We start from the raw sequence: 20,351 nt of genomic DNA on the forward strand, positions 1-20,351 counted from the left end.
TATACTTTCACCTCCGCTTTTAGGGCCCTTGAGCTGTGGTGCCATTCAGCCCCATGAGGGTATTAACCAAAAGAAAAGTACAAAAAAGGTCAAAACGGCAATCACGTCTTCACAAACTTATTGCAGTAACTGTGTGCAGGAGACGGAGAGAGGATGGTGAATGGTGGTGCGGGAGTTCTGTGGACGCTCCGGTAAGATTATAAATCATTCTCTGAAACTGTCCAATAATCCATCACTTGTCTTAACTGGAGTGCATCAGACCTGCCAAAATGTGTTTGTATAACATTTTCCCCTTGTGCTAACTAAATAATTCTTAAGCTGTCATCTGTTTGAGAGCAAAATCCAAAAAAACCCAGTATATTTAATGCAAGGGCAGCAGGTACAAAGGCTTTACCTTGAAAATCCCCATCTCTAGTAGTCCCAAACTAGTAGTCGTGTAGTGATACCTACAGACCCAGTGCCTATAGAAGAATGTGCACTGGTGTATTTTTCCATTGGATCAATGTTCAAAGAAAAATACACCTCAGTCTTGCAGAATAGTCTGCTGGCACTGTTTATTATGATCCTTAAAATTGGAGGCCTCTTGTAAATAAGCTCCTCTTTCAGCATAGACAAAATAGAGGTGTCAAAATTAAATGAGAAAGATACCAGTTTATATGGCAGATTTCAAAGGTATCACAAGGCACTCCAAGTTTAGACCTTCAGATAAATCAAGTTAAAAACATAGTATGAAATCTTATAAATTTAATGGCAAACAAGCCAATTTAAGTACTATTTGGTGGGGAATTCTGAAGTCTGGGTACATTAACAGGCAGCGCCCTATCAGCCTGGAGTTTGGTACTACTAACAGGTCACACAAAGAGGAATGCAAATTCAATTCAAAAGACAGGTAATGTATGATCATGAGATTTAATTCTTCCAAGAATAACAACAGCTGTATTCCGAGCTGCGCTGTAAGAAGCCTCAAATGTGTCAAGCAGGCCACAAAATGATGCAATGCTGAAATCTAGTCTTGAGCACTGTAAATGCATGACTTAACCTTTCAGCAGCTAATAGTGTCAAAAATGGACATTAACAGGTAATATTACTTGAATAAAAAAATCTGTCTTAACACCGCATGCATGAGACTCAAATGCTAGAGATTAATCCACAGTAACACCAAATATCTGAATTAGGACCTGATTTTATAAGTTACTGTGTCATGGGTATGTTGGAGAAGTGACTCAGGTAGTGTTGCCAGAAGTCCTCTTTAGTGATGAATCAAGGTTTTATATAAGCTACCCTATACTGACATCACTAGGTGTGAAGCAGGTGTGCAGAATACCATAACTGTTGGGTACTATAAAAAATCGAAGGGAGGTCCAGGTGTAATTATCTGGGACATTGATCAAGACTAGGAGCCTCACTTGCTGCTATTCCCTCAAACTCAATCTGACACATCAACAAACACCTGCTTTGCAACATTAGCTTTCTTCCCAGATGAGAATAACCAACTGGATAACTAACTGTATGTTACAAAATATACCAGGAATTTCTGGATGTTTTGGGACATCATGTAGCACCTAGAACCCAGGAGCAGGCACATGCTTGTTCAGGCTGTAGAAATAGAAGAGGACACAATCCCAAAAGATTGCAGCCTAGTGTAAGCATGCGTCACAGACGTACAGAATGCTTTGATTCCAACAATGACCAAACAAGTGACTCACACTTGGCTGATCAACCCTGTGGATGAAATATGTTAATCAGCAGAACTGTTTACCTAAGTCATGTTTGTTTGTTAAAAGGGTCTGTGCACCTGCTACAAAAGATATTGTCATTTGACCATGAAAACTGACTGAAAAAAACCTTTTCTGTGCATTTTCTGCCAATAAGTGATGTATATGTGCATTTTTATTGCTATAAGTGAGCAGTAGTTGTGTATGCTTGGAACAGTCATCACCGTGCCTTACCAACATCAGCTCATCTCCATGACCTGGCAGCAATTAGCCTAGCTGGGGGTCCAACATGGAAATAAAAACAGCAAGCAAACATTCTAATAATAGCCCCTTATGGCACCAGGAAAGAATCTGTGACTACTGCGACTGTAATTTTACAACTAGGAGAATTTATTTAGCTAAACCCCATTGGCAGTCACTGAAAGTTTCCAGACCTGAGGACAAAGGATTACACATTTACTGGGAACAGTCAGGAGCCGCAGTTTTGCTAAAGTTTTTCTCCTGCTCCAATGAGACATGAAATCTTGCCACTTGAGTACAGGAGAGAAACAAATGCAGTACCATTTAAACTCTTACTGAAATAAGAAATCAACAAATATTTTAAAATATATATCAAAGTATTTCCCATGTAATTTACGACACCCAAATTGCCAATTTTTTTTTAAGTAACAGGGTGTGAAAACAAAAATAGCACAGACAAATCCCACAGAAAATGTATTCTGGCATGAACAGCAGATGAACAGTTGTCTATAAAAGTTGTCTATAAATTACAGAGATTGAGAAAAATACTTGTCTCTCCAATAATGTATTTAAATCACATAATTTGATGCTTATTTAAGTCCTTATAATGCAGGCAAAGGTATCACTTTTGCTGTAGAAGTGGAATAACTGGCAGACGTCAGTCTAGGAAGCACACCTAGATGGGTGCTTAGGACACCAACAAACGCAAGAAGAGAGCTCGTCAGTTTCCAGAGCTGGAACTGCATCAGCAGAGTACAAACTGCCTGGGTAGTTACCAAGCTTTATTCTGGAAAAAGGACAAGAGAAAAATGGGCTGCCTCACATAAGGCACAGACTCACATTTAAAAATGAACAGACCGTAAATATGGCCACTCTTTAATGTAATTCTGTTAAACCACGATCCCTACTATTAAGAAAAGAAATAAAATTGTTCTTAAGGTAAGAAGAGACGGGCAAAGGCATTCAGCCTGTCTGCGGTCTCTCGCTCACACAAAGTCCTGGTGCCATTCTGTCCACAAGCAGCCTTCGGCCCCTTACTGGGAGAAAGAAATTAGTTTGAAATCCTGATATCTGAGCCCCTGCTCAGTTGGCTTGTGAAAAAGGACAGCTTTTTTAAACGGAAAGCAAGTCTGTTCGCAATATGCAAAAACAAAACCGTTTCTACCCTTAAAAGAAACAAACAAGAGTTACAACGTGCTTTTACTTTTCACTCTGGAACCATAAAATCCAGTAAACTTTACCCCCATAAACTCCCCATTATTCTCCAAGATGATTAATAAGCAACAAATGTCTGGTAATCGGGTTTGGCAGAGTTACTGGTCTGATTAGTCTGCCTGTAGTAGAGGCACATAGCAAGTCTCATCTGCAAACTCTTTGCTGGCTTCAGAAGTTCACGAGCTGTAAAGACAAACTGATGGCAAACTTGCAAGAGTCCTCCCCAGTTATCAATCAGATGCAGTCAAACACATACAGTACTCATACTCAAAATACGTACGACATTATAAAGTATGTCCTGGTTGGCTGTTTAAGGAACATTTCCTTTACAAAGACATTAATGTTTCTATAATTTTAAAATATAACAATTCAATTTCATATTACAATAATAATACAATTTCATTTATGAGTGCTTTTCAGGAAACTCAAAGCAGTGTTTTGTTAAATATTGCTTTGAGCAAAAACACAGGGTCAAGGTAGAGACCTCTGCATTCCTTCACCCCCTAAACTCCAAGCAATAAAACTCCCAGAGAGGTAAACAGATATGGGTACACTGAAACGATCACACCAAGAAAACCCTTCCCCCACTGTCACTAGTTCTCAGCAAGAGAGCCTAATCCTGACCTCTGAGGTGACCCTTCTGCCCTATGACTGGTCACTGGCACAGAGGCAAGGCTGAGACTACACAGTGCTCTCCTGTGATCCCCAGCCTTCTGACATTTCATCAAACTAGGGCAACTCCATTGGACAGAGTCTTATCACGCTAAAGTAAAAAGCCTTGACACAGATTTTACACCTGTTCAAAACAGATGACTTGATGTCTCCAGTTCGAGGTTTGGCCACATCACTAGCTAACCATGAGTGAGATTCCTTAAACAGTGGCAGATAATACATTTTTTCACCACATACCTCTGCTGATTTGTCATTTTATACTACCAATAGAATGGGGAAACAGTGCAGAGAACCTCTGGGGAACTTTAAATCCTTAGAATATGATAGTAATGAAGAATACTTTGAAACCATACAGGTGGAGTCCATAACAAAGTTTCCATGTTTTAGAAAAGCAGACTATGATAGATATGGAATCAGTAAAACATGGATGGCAGCAGCTTAAGGCTATACGTTTTGAAGCACAGAACAGAATTATGCCACAAATAATTCAGGCAAGCAGTGGTCCAAAATGCTAAATAAATCAAGAAGAATATAAAGAGAAAGAAAGCACTATATAAGCCTTCAAAAAAACAACAAAATACATTTAAAAAGGTATAAAAAGTATAATAGAATGCAAGCAAAGGTGAAAAGGGATACTACAAAGGCCAAGAGTGTGAGATGGGGTAGGAATATCGTGATGAAAACTATATTTTTTAGCGTTATAATAGCTAAAGAACAGTAAAAACTGAAGGTGTGTCAGAAAACTTCAACATGACAGCAGGGTCAACGTATTTATATTTCACTCAGATATTTAACAAAGAGGGAACTAACAGCATGCCACAGGCTGTGGAAAGAAAGTTTCATATTCAATAATGTTTGCACAGAAGAAGCAGTTTGTAGGCACTAGAAGCACTTAAGATTTAAGATAACCATCGGTCCCTCGAGATTTGTTTTGCAGAAAAGATTTATTCTCAAATTTCAGGTGGTAGGCATTTAAGCTAATTGATATACAAAGAACACTGGATAACTGACAAAAAACAGGTTACAGTCAAGGGTAAATGCTCCAGTTGGGGTGATATAATTAGTGGGGGTACCTCTTAGATCTGTATTAGGACCACCGGTCATCCTTACTTACATCGATGATCTTTATTTTAGCAAGCGTAGTAAACACTGTATAAGCAGAAAAAAAATTGAAAAAGATTTAGACTAAATTCAGAACAGAGCCAAGATCTGGAGATGATAGTTAACATAGACAACTAGAGGATGTTGCAAGCAGAAAAAATATAAATTATAAATATATAATAGGAAAGGCTGAAATAGGAAATGCTTGAAGAGGCTACTTATGAAAAAGACTTAGATGTTTATACAGACACATCATTTTCATCTTTCAGGCAATGTGGGGAAGCAATAAAAAAGGAAAACGGAAAGTTAGTCTATATAGTTAAAAGTGCATAATCTAAATAAAGTTTGTGTTATGTTGCAATTGTACAATGTACTACCCATCACAGGGCACACACAATATTTGTTTGCACCCTTTGTGGGGAGAACGTACAAACTCCACACAGATAACACCACGGTCAATGTGCCATTGTAACATGGTAACAAACGTAGCAGTATTAAGACCTTAATTAGGACACTGTCTAATCACTGTTACAAAAAAAATGGTTCAAAGCAATGACCTACATGGATAAGACTTAAAACATTCAGTTCTTTTAGCCTAAACAAAAAGACTATGATGGGGACATAATTCAGGTATTCATAATCCTAAAAGGCATTAACACATCACCCCTGTGGTATACTTCATAATTAGCACTGAGACACAAACCAGAGAACACAAGTAGAAACTATGCAGGAGCACATTCAAAACTAAGAACAGGAGGCACTTCTTTAGCCAAAAGGGTTGTGGGAATATGGAACAAGCTACCCTGCCATGCTGCTGAAGATGATTCCCTGGCTCCTTTCAAGAAATAACTGAATGAGAACCTCGCATGAATTAGCTACTAACTACCAAACGGGCTAGATGGGCTGAACGGCCTCCTCTTATTTGTAAGCATTCATATGTTCTCACAATTGAGCGTGCCAGCAGGGCAGGAATGGAACTGGTCTCCTGTAAGACATGATAGTGCTTCAAGAATGGTCAAGGACAAGTCGCTCTGCAGGTGGGCATAATGGTTAGCCAAATCACCAAAATAAGAGCACACGCAAACATACCCAAAACTTGTTACATCGCTGTTGACACCCTAGGGTACTGTCGTAATACTTGACAGGTTCACAATTTCAGAGTACCAGTGAGTCTGTAGCTCTGTATTTTAATTGTTTTCATAGCTTATGAAAAGAGTTAAAGGGTTTGGAGATCACACAACCAGAAACAAAAAGTAAAAGCTCCTGCCAAGTCTCTCAGGTCACCCAGTCTTTGTTATTTACTCACAGGTAAAGAGGAACAGACTCCGGACTTTTTGTAAACAGGAGACTGAATTCCAATAGTGAACTTTGCACGATTGGATTGCATTTCACTTGCTTACTGGAGGCAGGCACAGGACATCTACAGATTTTAGCCCTAATCACTATTGTGCATACTGCAGCTATGAAGGGAATCTTCATCTTAGACTCTGGGAGGGAGCTAACACAGTGATGTCAGCTCTGATTAAGTCACTTTATAAACAGTAGGAGTTAAACACCATACCTATCTATTCCACAGCAGGGTTTCAGACTTAACTAGTCCTTTGATTTCTTCATTAGCTCAATGTTATTTCAAGTACAAGGCTAAGCACCTTTCACTTGCAGAATCATGCACTGGGATGGATAAGAAGGTGCAGCATTTCAACTGTCAGTTTTTCACTATGTGGGATAGACCACAGGTGAGTGCGGAGGTGAGCAGGTAGTGCCAAATACACCGTACACATGAAGAATCCCTTGAACACATGATAAGAGAAAGATCAACTGAAGAAAAACAATTAAAATTAATAATAGAAGCACTGAAGCTATTTGTAAGAAAAACAATGATGATTAATGATGCATGCAATGAACTGTACCTCAGACTCAGAACATTCAGAGGGTGCGTCCTTGTGCACTGCCATCTGATACCTGGCGTACAAGGCCGCAGACTGGCTGTAGGACGCAGTGAACTCGGGGTCATCAAAGCAGACCGGCACTAGCTTCACCTTCAGGACAGCGGGGGAGTCAACAATATTGAAGAGGTTTAGACAACAATCCACACAAACCAACTGCTACACGCTGAGGTGAAGCCAGTGCTCGGTCTCCCTCGTCCTCTCCAGGACATAGCCCTAACAGGGACTGAGTTACAGCAGGTCTCTCCACCCCACACATCTATGCACTTTCTACAGTCGGAGCGCCACAGAACACTTCTGACCGTGCGCACAGATTCCTCGATTTAAAGTCCTCAGATTTCCAGGCTACAAGAATTTTTGTCTTTCATCCCAGGTGACTCAGGTGAGCATTCCTGGTTCTCACAATGAAACAGGCCTTTTCCAATCAACAGAGTTACTTCATTCCCATAAGTAAATAATGAAATATGGGATTTAAGCTGTTACTCATTTCAGGATGAGTGCCAAGCACAAGTGTAGAGACGATGCTAAAGCAAACAACTCTACAGCACTATGTAGACTGTTATTCTTTTTAGATTTGGCAGGTGATTACCTACTCTTTTCCACAGTCATGTCAATGTGGCCAGATCTGGTGTCTTTAAGTAAAATTTTCCAGTAAATGACTCGGAGAATTTACCTGGAGTTCAGGCTCGAGGAGCGAGATCACTCCTCCGTACAACGGAATGGGGATGAATGCACTGTTCTGCAGGAGAGTGCAGTAGAAATGAGATAACAGTACACAAACCTTTTAGCGGAAACGGCACCAATGCAGGCCCCCTCTGGGGCGAGTGCAGGATGGAAAAGGAAAACACACCTCCAAAAATCATGTGCCAGACTGTGGCACCTGCTGTAAGTCATTCCAGTCTGCTTTGCACCTGCAGAATGTCTGCTTTATTGGCTTTAATTAAACCACTCACTCTCCACTCTAGCCTCTCTGTAAATGAGCTCCCCCATTTTCCTCATAAACCTCACAAGCAGGGAGGAGTGAGGTGGAGTAGATAGCATTACTCACCTGCTTGTCATTAGACAGTGGGAAGGGACTGCAAGCCCTCCCCTCCTCTGTCAGCCCTGGCCTAATCACTCCACCTCCCCCCCCATCCCGCTACGATAACAGCAGGCTGACCTGGCTTTCAGATGGCTTGTCAGGTGGGTCCTTGTGGATGGCCATCTGGTAGCGTTTATAGACTTGGTAAGACTCTTGGAAAGTGGATTTGAACTGGGAGCTGGGAGGGTTGGACCGCACTAGCCTCACCTTCAGGGGAAGTTAACACAAAGACCTGGTTGTTACCGTCAGCGCTATGCAATGTGAAAACACTTATCCATTCCAAAAAAAAAAAGGTGCAAACTTTTGACTGAACTTCAGATTTCCACTGCCACTGGGCCCCTCTTTAAATCTCTCATGGCAACATTGGATACAAGTTTCAGGTCAATTTTAAAGATGATCAATTAACACCAAGATGTGGTTTTAAAAAACAAGAAATGTAGAGGCCCAGCTTGGTTTGAGCAATTCCAGCAGTATTGATGGGCAACAGATAAAATAAATATTTTCTTGGGAATGGGAGTAGGAGCAATCTTCCGTCACAGAATTTGGCCTGGGTGACAGAAAATGGGAAATTCCAGTCAATTTTAGATATAAACATGTTTCGAGGATCCCATTGCCCAGATTCGGGTGCTTAATTTCAAAGCTGGAATTTCTGATCAAGTTCGCCTACTGTACTTGGAAGAGATTCACCACTACAAATGAACATTGTGATGTTAATATTATTAAAGCAGAAATTCAGTCAAGAAACTATTAATTATTATTTTACTACTTATTACTTATTTTATCTGTAGAATAAAGCTGTGGATTCATATTACATTAATATTTCTTTCATATGTGCAAAACAAAAGTCGTGTTCTTTCTTCCTATTAATGTTAATGCAGAGTTTATTATTCAGTCTATGAAGTTGTGACTTGTTAAATGCAATTAATGCTTCAAAGTGAAGCCAGTTTTCAAGAAAATACATTTGCAAAGTTAAAGGGCCAGTACAGGCCTTTTGCTTGATTCCAAAAACAAGAGAAAACAATAGATCTAGTTTTATCTAAATACACTGATTTCATAGTTAATGTGGGCTGCATGTTATGAATGCTGTACTTGCTGGATTGCTTTTACTCTAAACCAGAGTTTTCCCTGATTTAAACTGTGCAGAAAACAAGTCATAATTTAATAATGGAAACCGGAAGAAATGTATATTCCTTTGAAAAGGTAAAACATTAATCTGCATTGTGGGGAGCTATACTTATAATGTTGCTCTCATACTGAGGCTGTCTCTGTGCCCACACTGCCCTCTGCAGACCCTCTGTGCACACTGCAGGGACATGACCAAGCCACATTTTCGTGCTTTGTTGTAAACAAGAGCTAACAATCATATGCTGAAAAAGACAAACATATTTTTGTTACACATTACACATTTCAAATGTGTGCTTGAGATTATTTCACCATATCTTTGAAACTGATCTTCAAAATGTCTTCCCAGGGTTCCTCCATGCCTGGGCAAGACCTACTGTAGAATACAGGGAGCAACATGGGGTGTGTGTTTGTGAGCCAACTGACACGGAGAGAGACAGGCAGGTTTACCTCCACCTGATGAGTGGCATCTGTGGGCAAGGAGTCGGTGACGAGTTCCTCCAGGGTGCGGGGCTGGCTGTTTTGCCGGGACTGTGGCAGATGCTGACCGCGGTCCACAGGACACCCCCCCTGCTGTCTCTGCAGCTCCTTCTGCAGCCTCCGCTCCTTGCGCAGCTCCTTCGCCTTGCGGCAGGGAGGCCTGCTGGGGTCCACTCCCAGCCCTGAGAGAGACGAGCACCACAAGCTGTTCAATTATGGCAGCGACCCCCAAAATAACGCTACTTGACCAGTGGTATGAACACTGCACAAGTGTAGAACTCACTCTGCTTTCCCCAACTCCAAATAAACTTCAGTGAATATTTCATACCTCATTTTAAGAGAAAAAAAAACATTTCTCTTTTCCCCATCTTGCCACAGACTAGATTTTCCACTTTTCCACTCCCTTTTGTTAAAACTGTAAGTATTTTTTATCTGGTGCACAGATCGCCCTGCATGTCTTTTTCGGGAGTTTAAAATACAAGAGTATGTCATATTTATTATAACAAGTATCCAAGGAAAGAAAAACAATAAGGAACACAAGCTATTTCAATAAAGAGCAATAGGAGGTCACAGTCTGAAGGACCGGTTTATTTAATGTACCACTATAATTCCTGCTCTCCCTCTGGACTGGAGTCTGTAAGGAGAGCTAAATACCCTTGGCTCTTGGGTTGTTTGGAGAACAGAATGTAATGGCATTTGTTTTCCAATATTTTGAAAGGATGAGTCACTTCTCAATTCTGTCTACAGAGTCCTGTTTAAAGAAATTAAGGTTCTATAGTCATTTTTTGAAAAATTCTATTGTGTGCTAATGACCTTGTCTTCCAAACAAACCCAACAGAAGGGGTTGTGGTGAGCAGCCCCCTGCTGAAGCACACAGGATCTGTCTGTTACTGACTGCCTGCTCTCATCAACAAGAGCACTCACTTACAAAGGCCAACAGTCTTGCACTGCAAGCCCTGGACGTGCACAATGTAAATATATTCCAAAACTCAGTATATACTTTAGGTAATTGACAATGTACAGCTGTGCCGTTCTAAATAAATCATTTTACAGTCAAACACAGAGGATGTGTTTCGAGCTTATGTTTCAACTGCCTCTTTAATTGCATGCGGATATGGTTTAAAACGTGGATCAAAAGGACCTTGGTATATAATCCTATACCCACATATCTGCTTTCTGTACATCAACCACAGTGGAAACATCTCCACAGCAAAGTATTAAAAAAAGGAAGCTCTTCTTTCCACCACAAGCACATATTCTTAGAAACAAAAACAAATGCTTTTCCAGAGAAAAAGGAACCAATCTGTACACTGATCTGAACAAATCCAGTGATGGGGAGCCTGTACAAGTCTGTCCAAAGAGGGTTGCTCCCTGAGAGATTCTGGCATTTAACCATCTCTGACAGGGGCTGCTATTGAACACCACTAAAATATAATATTTTCCAACCACCAGTCCATAATTTGGACCAGGAACATTCTTGTGGTTACAAATAGCAATTACTTTTTTTCCATAGTTCTGTAAAGGCAACGACAAAACATAATAATGCCTAACATACACTACATAATAACATAAATGATCATGAAATCATAAGGAACCGAAATCCGCATCACAATAACAGACTGCTATTCAGGTACTTTAACCCGAACCAAAACTGCTGTTTACAACAACACTTTATCATAAAACACACCACATGCTTTAGGTTTCATGTGACATGAATACCTACACAAAAAGAAGAGATGTCAAAGGCAATGGATAGAAGCACAGTTGAGGAACGTAACCATTTCTACAAAACTATTTTAGTTGTGTCGACAGAATGCTGTAATTCATGATCAACAATTAGAAAGCCAATTCTACAGCCTTTAGGAATATTCAACAGTTCTGGCTACACATACTGAATGAATAACCAGTTTAGATTTCCCAGATTCATTTTGGGATTGCCTGTGTTTTGTAGCCAGAGAGCAGGGCAAGCCCATCAATGTCCAGCTCCTGCCTGCATCCCTGTAGCATATTGGCCTAGAAAAGGCAGCTTGCATAGCCAGAACACTATAGTTAACATTCCTTAGTCCAGATATAGAAAGACATTTCCTCCCTTTCACAGAGCTGGCCCCATTCCAGGCCCAAAGTGCTGGCATCCAATGTCAATAGTTTACACGGTTACATCCTGTTTGGTGCAATAAGGAAAAGGCTGCTATTTCCTGCATTTCTTCCTGACAGCACCACTAACAGGCTATTATGTGTGACCTGAGTGCTTGGACTGTACAGCTGGATGGAGAGCAACAGAAAACAGCAGAGAGGTACAGAGAGCTTGGGGAAGATCCATTTGTGCAGTGAGATCAGGCTGAGATGTAAATAAGATATATTTGTGTCAAATACATAACATAGAGATCTACAGATGCCAATAGTACAGAGTGACACGGTTTCCTCCAAGATTCCAGCAACCTACATCTACTGAAAACTCCATAGATCTCAAAGTACAACCACATTCACAGAGAGAGCAGTCAGAAATGCATGGGCATCATTGTGTTGTAATTAACAGCACTGCTACTCAACATACCCTTCTTACAATCCACTCCAGTACTTTAGTGCAACCAACATTTTCATGATCTTATTTATCAATGAAAGAAACAAGGTTCTAGGCATTAAAAAAAAATCTGAAAGAACAGATTGGATGGACAAAAAGCTGCCCAGATATACAGGCTGAGTCACATCAGAAAAGTTTTCTGAAACTGCTTTGCACACAGCTATCATTATTAAAACTGACTTTGTAAGCAACTCACATGCAAGCTCAACTTCAGTGTGCATTCATAGCCTCACAGAAAGCACTATGCCTGTCAGTGTGGATCAGGGGGCAGTCTGGGTCTCTGCATTGTGAAACATTATAAACAGGTAACCAGGACTCATTAGTCAGGAATCTCACTGCATTGAGCAACAAAACCATGGCTGGGAAAGTGGACTTCTCAGTACAATAACAAACATCTCTCAAATCACCACTACAAAACAACTTCCGAAAAATAACTAGTCTCTTTAAAATGTTGGATTGTTTAATCTTTCGTTCTCTTTTCCTTCTTAAAACCCATTTTTGATGACACAGCTTAAAATGGCTCTTATGTTTATGCTGAAAAAACAGACAACAAAAAATTTTTTTTTTCTTTTTCACTGTTTTTAATGTTCGCATGCAATACTTAAAAATGACTTCATTCAGGCATAAGCTCATCCTGTGCTTAAAGAACAGTAATCTTGTTAACATTTGCACAACTTTATTGCTCTCTAATGCACTTGTTTATACAAGAACCACATTGCTTCCACTGAAACAATGTATTACATATTGTCACATCAGTTTTATAACACAATCTGTCAGAACTTGCTCTATCTTTGTCCACAAAATGTATGCACTGTTCATAGAGTGTTAACCCTTTGTGTGGGTTAAGGTAGACAATAACTTCTCATCCCACCAGAAAAGGACATCTCTGTCCTGAAGTCAGAGAATCAAAGTCTTCTAGGGAAATTAATTTGCACCTGTGATGCACAAACACTGTCAGTGGACAGAAAAATCCATCTCTTTGTAAAACTCTAAAATGCAAAAAGGGCAGAACACGAGCACTGAAAATAAAACAAATAATGGTAAGATTTGATTTCCTTTGTGACTACTTTTCAAAGGTCTGAGAACCCTGTGTTTACTTACACTCAGGAGAGGGATGCCACCTTTCTATTTCAATGTAACGCCTGGAATCATTAAACAAACAATTAACAACCATGGCAGGAGCCAGACTGAGGAGTTAAACCACAATGCACCACCAAAGGGCTCGCAAAGTGGAAAGAGGGACTGCATCTCCTAGGAGGCTGCCAACATTGTGTTACGATCCTTCACTTTAAAGGTTTTTCCAAAGGCATAAATCAAAGACACTGGTCTGCATTACTATAGCTTCCAGGCTAAACACTTTCTGCACACCTTTTTACTGTGCAGACAGAAGTATATTTCAGCATGTCTGTGCAAGATCAGACATACTGTAACTCTCCGCTTTGGGACAAAATCTTCTGAATATACTGTCTCCCAGAGAGCACTTTCCTCTAGTGAGAAAGTAAAGACAGGGATGCAGCTAAGAATGCCCTTTCAAAAGGGCACGGAAACAGTGAAAAACACATCCATTACATGGGTCACCTATCCAACTGTGATCCAAAATACAAAACCTTTTATCTTCAGGAACCAATAAATTGAAAGAAACTAAAGAAGGTCCTAAGATAGCAATTTGTCAGTTGTTTCTTATCTTAAAGAAATAATGTCATGCATTAAAATGGTAAACCAAAACCACAAAGGTTCAAGATTGTTCTACTTGTCCACAGAGAGAGAAATCCCTGCAGGCATTGTCGAGAAGGGGAAGCATGCATTCTGGCAATCAACAGCCTCTTCAATAAAATCTGCACGATGATCTCGACACATACTAGGAAAGAAACCGTCCGAGTAGCTGTGGGTGCTTCAGTTCTGTTGAAAACATCCTTGAACTGCAGGAAATTGCACAAGTGAAATACTAATCTCCCCACAAAAAAAAAAGATTTCTGCCTCTGGCTTCAACCTTCTTTTTTTCTGTCTTTCTCAATTACCTCCAGGAAACAGCAGGTATAGTTTGGCTCTGTTAATTGTACGTTAAGGAGTACAAATATTCACCCTCATATTTAATACCCTCATACATAAGGTAATACACAGTTCTCAATGCTCCAGCACAAAAGTTCTGATTTGCTAAATTATCTCAGGGAATTCCTCATTGAGACGAATTGGTTTAAAGTTGAAACATGCCCTTAGTTAAAAACAACTCCAGGTGTTTCATCAGATAAGATGCGACAGTTGAAGACCGTGTTAAATTAGGTTTTCTTGTTTTCTTTCAGAAACTGCACTGACACTTTCTGTTTCTTCATACATTAGGAGATGACTTATTCCCACAAACTTCAACAGACTTACAGTATCTTGAGGTCAGTGCTATAGGGGCCTCTTTTTCTAATCAATGTCCATGGCTCAGAAAATCCTTCTGTTACCTATTGGTTCTTATTGGTTTTAGATAGTTAAGGATTTAAAGATGATTTATCTAGCAGTGGATGCAGACATCCAAGAAGTCTGTTAAGAACCTTTTTTAGGATGTCTTTCATTATTTCGGATACTGTAAGAAGAAGGACAAACAAACAATACAAATAGGTACATGAAGAAAAAGATCAACTAAGGGGGCACTTCTAACTTACTCTAAATCTCTACTGAAAGCTGACTTGCCAGAAAATAAGAATTTGTCTTCACACCCAGTTTTGCTTCACCATACGTAGAAATTACGTCCCTGGATCCGAGAGGAAAAGGAAAGGTAGGAAAAGAAACTCTTAAATGCCTATCTGATCTATGGTGTTAAGCCAGCTCTGTCAAACACCGACACACTTAGTTTCCACAGTGTTTCAATTACTTCCTGTGTTTCAGGGAGTTGCTATATGTGGACGTAACAGTGTCCCTGTAGCTGTGTACAGACAGTACACTGTCAGTGATGAGGGGGAGAGGCAGAGTGTCTTTCCCCCCAACTCCCTGACACTGATGCCCTCTCAGCATCAACAGCCCTCTCTGCAGGCAGCACACAGCAGCCCTCTGCTGACACCTGCTGTCTACCCTGGGATCTGCAATGGCACATGGCTACAAGGGTGGGTTCCTGAAGCCAGCCAGCCTTTTTAAGGCTTCAGAGCTCAGGTGGCCAGCTCTGGCCCTTCAAAGCCAGGGGACACATTCAATTATCAGGCTTAATCAGCCACTTAATACGCAGTTAAAATGTTGGACCCCCAACTGGATGAAGCAGTTAGACAATGGATGGACGGAAAATAATAACTCTATTCTGGCTGAACCACACCAGTAATCGGCATATATACAAGTTGATATTTTACATTTAAATTTAAGTTGTGGTTTGTAAACTTCATCTGCATCCTCAGAATGGTGTAAGACAGCTTTGCACAGCAGGGATAGCCAACCCTGGTACAGGAGAGAAACCATTCAGCATGTTTTACGGCTCACCCTTAAATAATCAATCCCTTAACACTTGGAACAACTCTTGACCACAGAATCTGGTGATCTGGTCAGTTAAGTGACTGAAAATGTAGTAGCTCTCAATGACCACGGTTGACCATTCCTGACTTAAATGAACAAATTAACTTTCTAAACTGATCAATCCTCACTTGTCCTACATCTTTACAAACGGATATTAAGGGTGACCTATAAGACATGCTGGACAGTGAATCTCCAAGACCAGGGTTGGACACTCCTTCTCCACAGGTTTTTGATGCTGTACCATCAACACCTGACACGATTAAATCGGACATTCAGGCTCAGTGATAATAACCGACATTAGCAGGTGTCACCTGGCTTGGGGCCTGCTCTGGTGGAGCTGGGTGCCGGCACTGGGGCCGGCTGCTCTGACCTCTCCCGAGGCCGCTCGCAGGAGCCACCTGCTTGCAGCGGCTCAGACTTGGACACTTTTGAGGTGCCCTCCGATGATGGCGTCTCTTGGTCAACCACCAGCGGTTCCTGGACAGAAGCGCTGACCTCTCCCAGGCAGGCCACTGGGGTCTCTCGGGACCCCTCCTCATCACAGAGCGATTCCATTGGCTCACCTGAAGAGCAGCAACATGACATTTTACCACATCAAGTCCCTCTCAGCTCCTGTCCAATAAGTTATTCAAAGTTGCATCTGGAAAGATTGTAGCAAATCTCATCTAAAAAAAAAGGGAAGAGCATTAGCTCTGTGGCTAAGGATCTGCGCCTGTGGCTGGAAGGTTGCCGGTTCAAATCCCGCAGCCGGCAGAGGAATCCTACTCTGTTCGGCCCCTGAGCAAGGCCCTTAACCCCAACTGCTCCAGGGGCGATGTACAATGGCTGACCCTGAGCTCTGACCCCAGGCTTCTCTCTCCCTATCTGTTTGTCTGTGTGTCTCATGGAGAGCAAGCTGGGGTATGCGAAAAAGACAAATTCCTAATGCAAGAAATTGTATAGGGCTAATAAAGTGATATCTCTCTCTCATCTCAAATGAGCACAGAAGAACTGACTTTATAATTAAATCCATGCACTAAATATTGTTTTTTTTTTCCAATACTTTACTAGTTTTTCTGGTATGCGCACACAATGGCTGCACTGGAAATAGTTTTTATAGTATCTCCAGTGCAGAATGACTGTCAGAAAGACTGGCTAAAAGAAACACAAAAGAGAAGCTGCTTTACTATTCACTCACGATCAAACTGGTATTCGAGTGCCTCTTGGTATGAACAGGCAAACTACCTACTACAAAAATAAACCTGATATCCAGCATGAATTTCTCCAGTTACATACAGTTGTAGATTTATAACTTTCAAATTTTATAAGAATGAAAGCATGTTGAATATGCAGAGCTAAACTGCTCATTCCCTCCTCTCACCATCGCACTCTCTTGAAGGCATTTCACCTTTGGACAGGAATTTATTCATTTTCTTCAAGATCTTCTTGTGGGTTTTGGAAGGCTGAAAATTTAGGGCATGGCACCTTTAACAAAAACAGAGATAATGGCTTTACTCAAATAATTCTGGTTCTCAGAAAAACTAAGTTAGGTCTACAACGTTTATCTAAACTGTATGTAGAAACATTACCTTATAGTATATTGAGGACAGCAGGTCTTATTCATTATAGGTTTGTAAACATACTTCCCACTCCTGTGGAGAGAAGAAGAAATGTAAGTGTGGAACCCAGATGACAGATGCAGGAGAGTGAAATACATTGGCACTGTGAAGTATTAATGTGTTTATGCGCCATGTTCGGGAATGTGGTCTCAAGTGTAAAAAAGTCAGATAAGACACAGCTTTGGTGTGAAAAAAGAATGGATTTTTCCTCACTTAAGCATCGCTTCTGTACATCATTCATATTTTATATTAGGGATGGAAAAAGCAAGCAATCTATATAACAGTTACAAAATAATAAAAATAGAAACTATGTATAACTAATGTGCATTTTAAATATCACCAGGGCATTTTCTTTGAGCCCACATAAAACCACGGAATGCTATAAGCAGGTCCTACTGAAAAGGGAAAAACGTAGACGCCTTCTGCCAGGTGTCTGTCTGAGCAAAATGGATGCCGTGCAGGGCACAGTGCTATACCTTCTCCAGCCTCTGTCAATCAGGTCCTGGTAGTCCTGTACAGTCATTGTGTGAGACCACATTCCTGAAACAAAGCACAAGCACAAGGCACATCAGAACAGTTACAACAAATAAGAGGAGGCCGTTCATGTCATCTAGCCTGGAAAGATATGTCAAAGAATAGAACAATACGTTAATACTTCACACTACTAAAAATAAAACAAAATAACGGACACTTTTCAGACATATTGAAACACTTATGAATAGAAGTTCAGATTTCCCAAAGCCTCTTTCTGCACTGTACCACTATTTTATTGTTTAGTTCTGCCGCAATAAAAAATAACACCACTAGAGGGTACAATTACAAAGTTTTCAATATTAAAGAGCCAGGGAATTTCTAAAAGGAAACCTTGAGTAGTGACCGAAGGGCAGTGAGGAACAAAGTGTTACCTCACTGACAGCTCCTGAGAGGATCCCTATTCACAAGTAAGAGTATGGATGTTAACCCCAGTGTTAAAAAATGCAGCCCTGCGTCACCCAGTTAGGTGCTGCACTTCAAGGGGAACTTCAACGCTCCTTTTATATTTCGGGATTAGAAAGAATCGGCATTGATGAGTGAATTTCAATCCACAAAGAAAGTAAAATGTACACAGTAACGTGCAAAACCTCCAATTTCCATCACAAAATAGACAAGATTTCCAGGTAGGCACAGCGCCATACTGCCATCACTGCCCGATATTCAGAATGAGGCAACAAAACTTCCAGTGAGGTGATGCGGCCCTATTACACTGTAAACAAGCAGGCTTGTCTACACATCTCTTTTAATCCAATGCAAACACTACTCTCCACTTCAAGACAGTTTTGGCAACAAACACTACTTACTTGTTAACTCTGCATGCAGATCATGTTGAAACTTTTCTGCAGTGAAATATCTGCTGCACAACCTGCACTTACTTACTCACACATCACATTACATTAGTCATAACAGTGACTAGTGAGCAGGAAGGGCCGCACCATATTGCAATTCTCATGAACTCTTGTTCTCGCCCGTGGCGAGACCAGGGCCTTTGCAGCAACATGGTGACTATCCAGTACTTTCACAAAGTTCACGATTGTGTTTAATTTGGAATTTGTCAACTTTTGTGATCCCGTCTATTCATTTATTTTGTTACCAAGATTTAATAACTGGTCTGAGGAGCTGGGACTGCAGTTCCCCTTCCAGTAGTGAATGAAGTGGTTTCCCTCCTACTGTATATGCAAAGCATTTGAGGATCCTTTCAGGTGAAAAGCTCTATCTAAATATAATAATTATTTATTCCAGTTTTAGTATGGATTATCAGACTGATATTCGGATATGGTTAAGTTTTCTTCTTGTACAAAATTTGCTCCATCCTTTCCGTTTCCAAAGCACAATCCCAACTAAAACTTCAAATTAATAAAACAGAAAAAACAGGGAAACACAAACCAGAACAAAAGCTTTGCTCTTGACATTTGCTTTGAACTTTGATCTTAAATTCTGCTGCTGATGTAAAAGCCACTGCATTCCTTGGAACTGTTTGCTCAAGGGATTTAGCTAATAAAAAATAAAACTGTTGCTCAAAGAGAAGAAGGTAGTGCTGAGCGTGAAAGGGTAACAGATATCAATCCCGAATACCTACTCATCAGAGAATGAGGGGAATGAGATACAGGTGAGATACAGGTATAATCTGCCCTGACAGTTAAACATTTCAGACTGGCTCCTGTCTTTGATGCTCATAAGAGGCACAGAAATCTCTGTGTAGCAGAGAGAGTCTGACCAAATGTCTTCCTGTTCCCACAGTCAGAGAGGCGACATTAACTCAGGCCGCAAGTTCAACCCCAGCCCCTCGCCACCAGCAGGATACCAGACCTCAAGCCCACACTGCGCACAACCACATTGTGCAGCAGCTTACCAGCCACTGTGTGTGAAGGTGCCACAGTGTGACTGGAAAAGAAACAGCAAGCACCTCTAACGACATATTATGAGTCTGCTGACCATTCCCATTTGACTCACTTTATCAGATCATCTCAACCGTTTAAGACATTCAGAGAAACAATCAACCAACAATTCTGGCCCTTGTAACCTTTTTCAGGAAGGAGTTGGGATTTTCAAAAATGTATCATGACCTCCCATGGAAGCTGTGATTTTTAAATGCTGTAAAAGTGCCTACAGACTGACGTTTAAGAAGTTATGTGTTTCAACATAATAAGTTTCAAGTTAACTGCTAAATGACAGAAATTTAGAAAAATAACTGATAAATCTAAGATCTTGAGTTACATATGGTCCACCTTCATTTCCCTCACAGGATGGTGCACATACATAGATTGATCACCTTTTGTCTAAGTGTTTGGGAAGTAATGGGGACATTCCATTAAAGGAATAATATGTGAAAGAGTGGTTAGGTTGGTGGGCAGACAGTGATAAAGATTTTGTGATATACTGTAACAGAGGCAGAAAAGTCCCCCCCATGAAGAGAAGAGAGGAAAGTGTAGAGAACTGTCAAATGGATTGTACGCAGAGGGTAGCCCATTAGGATCATAGACTAGAATGGAGACGGTCAGAAAAATGTACGAGGGGATGAAAGGAGAAGACGAGAAGAAGAACGGAGGGACAAGTCCAGAATGGAAGAAAAGACAGTACAGA

General features: G+C 40.7%; 1 protein-coding gene across 3 annotated transcripts in view; it reads right to left on the bottom strand.

The window, feature by feature from the left end:
* Positions 1-20,351, bottom strand: part of ate1 (arginyltransferase 1) — a 96,009-nt gene that overhangs the window by 72,609 nt on the left and 3,049 nt on the right. The window contains exons 2-8 of one of the 3 annotated variants that reach the window (XM_088917436.1): positions 17,711-17,774; positions 17,205-17,267; positions 16,997-17,100; positions 15,948-16,199; positions 9,543-9,754; positions 8,049-8,177; positions 6,854-6,982 (exon numbers count right to left, since the gene is read on the bottom strand). In XM_088917436.1, coding sequence (XP_088773562.1) covers positions 6,854-6,982; positions 8,049-8,177; positions 9,543-9,754; positions 15,948-16,199; positions 16,997-17,100; positions 17,205-17,267; positions 17,711-17,774 — 953 coding nt within the window. The remainder of the gene's footprint in view (positions 1-6,853; positions 6,983-8,048; positions 8,178-9,542; positions 9,755-15,947; positions 16,200-16,996; positions 17,101-17,204; positions 17,268-17,710; positions 17,775-20,351) is intronic. The other 2 variants (XM_088917437.1, XM_088917438.1) reach the window with 2 other exon arrangements.

The sequence above is a fragment of the Atractosteus spatula genome, chromosome 5 (assembly GCF_055471065.1).
Source record: "Atractosteus spatula isolate fAtrSpa1 chromosome 5, fAtrSpa1.hap1, whole genome shotgun sequence".
Taxonomy (NCBI): Eukaryota; Metazoa; Chordata; class Actinopteri; order Semionotiformes; family Lepisosteidae; genus Atractosteus; species Atractosteus spatula.